The sequence below is a fragment of the Eimeria mitis genome, genomic scaffold (genome assembly GCF_000499745.2).
Source record: "Eimeria mitis Houghton genomic scaffold, Emh_scaff184, whole genome shotgun sequence".
In the NCBI taxonomy this organism is placed as follows: Eukaryota; Apicomplexa; class Conoidasida; order Eucoccidiorida; family Eimeriidae; genus Eimeria; species Eimeria mitis.
This window is the reverse complement of record NW_013570161.1, coordinates 23,784-26,753: the sequence shown is the minus strand read 5'-3', so window position 1 is coordinate 26,753 and position 2,970 is coordinate 23,784. Positions and strand designations below refer to the sequence as shown.

The 2,970-nt window shown below is 48.0% G+C and overlaps 1 protein-coding gene across 1 annotated transcript in view; it reads left to right on the top strand.

The window, feature by feature from the left end:
* Positions 1 to 2,311: 2,311 nt before the first annotated feature.
* The window catches only part of EMH_0002320 (uncharacterized protein), a gene marked incomplete at both ends in the record, with an annotated part of 919 nt that continues 260 nt past the window's right edge, over positions 2,312 to 2,970 (top strand). The window contains one exon of the mRNA XM_013495958.1: positions 2,312 to 2,862. Within this exon, the coding sequence (XP_013351412.1) occupies positions 2,312 to 2,862 (551 nt within the window). The remainder of the gene's footprint in view (positions 2,863 to 2,970) is intronic.

The window sequence follows — 2,970 nt, the reverse complement described above, 5'->3', positions numbered from 1 at the left end:
TATAAGTAATGTTTACTGTCTACTTTGTATAGTTTAAAGCTATTAAGTAGTGGAGGGGCAATGGTCCTCTGACCACTGACGTTGTCTCGGTGGTCTACACGGAGCAGTGCTGCCATCGTTCCGAGTTTCCTTTCATTGATTCCGATGGCCCCACCTTTCTGTAGTTGTTTTCTCTGTTCATTGCACTAACGCTGTTTCTTATCCTTTGGGTTTTGCCCATGCAGGGTGTTTGTGTGGAGTCTGAGCCCGGCCGCACGGGGCCATGCGGTGGATACACCTGCGCCTACGCCCGAGTTGCTGCATGAGGGTCATGTAACTAATTGTTTTTGCATATTATAGCGATAGATATATTGCATAAACTGGATATGCGCTCGCGATCCGTTTGCATCCATCTACAAATGGCCCTAAAAACGACCAACGGAGCAATACGCACACAACAAGCTTGTCTACTAACAGCTACAGATCTAAGAGGCATATATATACATATATATATATATATATATATATATATATATATATATATATATATAAACATATGTCTATATGTTTGCACAAAGATCGAAAGAAAGCTAAGATTCTGAACTCTGTGGAGTATTCACGCATGAGCACTGTTTCGACTAATTCAGCTACGAATACAAATCAGGCTAGGAAAATGATGCGGCGAAGCAGCTTCAACTAAAACCCTCTTTGTTCTTGGCGGAAGGTCAGTGCTGCAGCATCAGGATGCATGCATCTCGCGTAGTCACTGCAGCTGCAATGCAATTTCATTGCGGGTATGCGATGCAGCAGCTGCAGCTGCTTTTGCTGCTGCAGCTTCAGCTACAAGCGAATAGAAACAAATCCTGCTAGCCAACAAATTTCCGCATGCGTCATGAACCAACATTCATCGATCAAGGTGTCGTTGCATCCCAACTACATTGCTTTCTCTCTCGGGCTCCCTTTATGAAAGCCATTGAAATGATTGTGCTACTCGACGGAACTAGGAACCCTTGAACAAAGTGCTGCTGCACGGTAAACCGAGCAGCCCTCATTCACCACCAAATTGCAGCTAACAAGGGGAATGGCGGCTGAAACGCCTACGCGGCTGACTCCAGTCGGGTCGCGGCACGGGGACCCCAGATTTTAGCAGAAGACTTCGTTGGTTACTTCTTAAAGAATGTTTCAGCTAAACACAGATGGGCAGTAACAGAACAAAGTACGAAAAAAAAAAACAAGTTGGAGGGCTGCAGCCGATGATCTAGCCCCTATAGCCCCCGCAGAAGAGAAATTTCGCAGGCGGAAACTGCTGTTTCAACTTAGTATGGCAAGAACAGCACCGAAGTGTACACCTGCGCCAGTGCCACAAGGGTTTAGGGTTTTAGGGTTTAGGGTTTAGGGTTTAGGAGTTGTATCTCGCCGGTGTCAGGGCAAAGCGCATGCGGCCCTGGGTTGTCTCTCGGCAGACCCAAGAGCTCAGAGGAGAGGCGAGAGCTGCAGGAGGTGTATAGAGGTCTGGGTCACTACGGTAGAGAGTGTGCAACAGCCGCCCGCTGCCGAAACGAGAATATATTTTCGTGTTTTGTAGGGTCTATAAAAGAGAATTCGTGTTTATTTTAGGGGTTTACAGTTGTTTTCTGACGTCTTTTGTGAGATGTGCGCTCGGTAAAGCGGAGAGATGGCACGCAGCTACAGGTTGATCGTAGTAACACGGCTTAGTAGTAGTAGTAGAAACTCGTACACTACAGTTGGCCCCCCATGCAGCGGGGGGCCTTCACTGGTCGAGCTAAATTGCTATAGATAGAAAGTTCATGTATTTATGTATATTTCTGTATTTATATGTATTTATATGCGAATAAATTTGGCGTAGATAGACCCAACAACTACCCAAGACGACACCGATACAGCGGCAGCAAGCCCCGAGTTTTGTTGCTGCGTTTGACTTTTGTTTGTATTTGTCTCTATCGACTTTCAATAGCAGTTATATTTATTAAATAGAATTGTTTTATTTTTGATTATTTTGCTTTAAAGTTTTGCCGCTTGTGATCAAGTCTATGGAGGGCCCGGCTGTACGTACAGCCGGCGCTGCTGGGGTGTCTGTGCAGCGCCAAGTGAGAACAGCAAGCAGCCGCAGCTGATGCTATTTGTCGTCACTTTCCAGTAATTTACTTTTAATTCATTCATATACATGAGAAAAACCATTTCAAAAGGCCTGACCTCCCCCCCCACAGGACCGGTTGTGCTGCACAGCCGAAGCCGCAGCAGCGGCAGCAGCAGCAACAGCAGCATTTCGTTTTCCTGAAATCACCAGCTCCACTAACCTCGTCGTGGTACAATGCAGCCTCCCGGCTGCAGCGGCCCTGGGGCTTTCTACGGGCCCCCCTCTTTGGCTTACATGCAGCCGCAGGGCCCCTTCAGCGCCCGACAGACGCATGGAGCGAGACAGGAGCAGAGCGAACCGAGTGTACAGACATGTGTGAGGGACTCTGTACGGATGCTGGGAGAGGCTGTGGCGGTGCTGGAGGGGGTCCGCCTCCTGGGGTCCCAGTTGCTGCAGTGGGGCGGAGAAATAAATCAAGTGCTGCAGTCGGTGATCCCTGCAGCTCTCATTCTGCAGATAGGCAGGTGGATGTACACCCGAACAATAGGCGCATCAAAGCGTCACACCATCCAGCGCATGCACAAAGCATGGCGAGAGGCCAGCGAGGTAGACAGACTCAACTACAAATTCCCAATGCCTACCAGCAGCAGCAGCAGCAGCAGCAGCAGCAGCAGAAGCAGAAGCAGAAGCGCCAGCAGGTGGCTGTTGATGCTGCGCGACTTCTCCGCGCTGCTGGCCCTCATTGTTGTCGCGGCTGAGCTGTACATACACTTCAGCGTGTACAGGTGAGTGGCCGCATCTGTAAGATACATACAAGCGAACACTTGTATGGTTCAGATATAAATTATATACAATATATATTATGTATATATAATTATATTATTGTATATAAA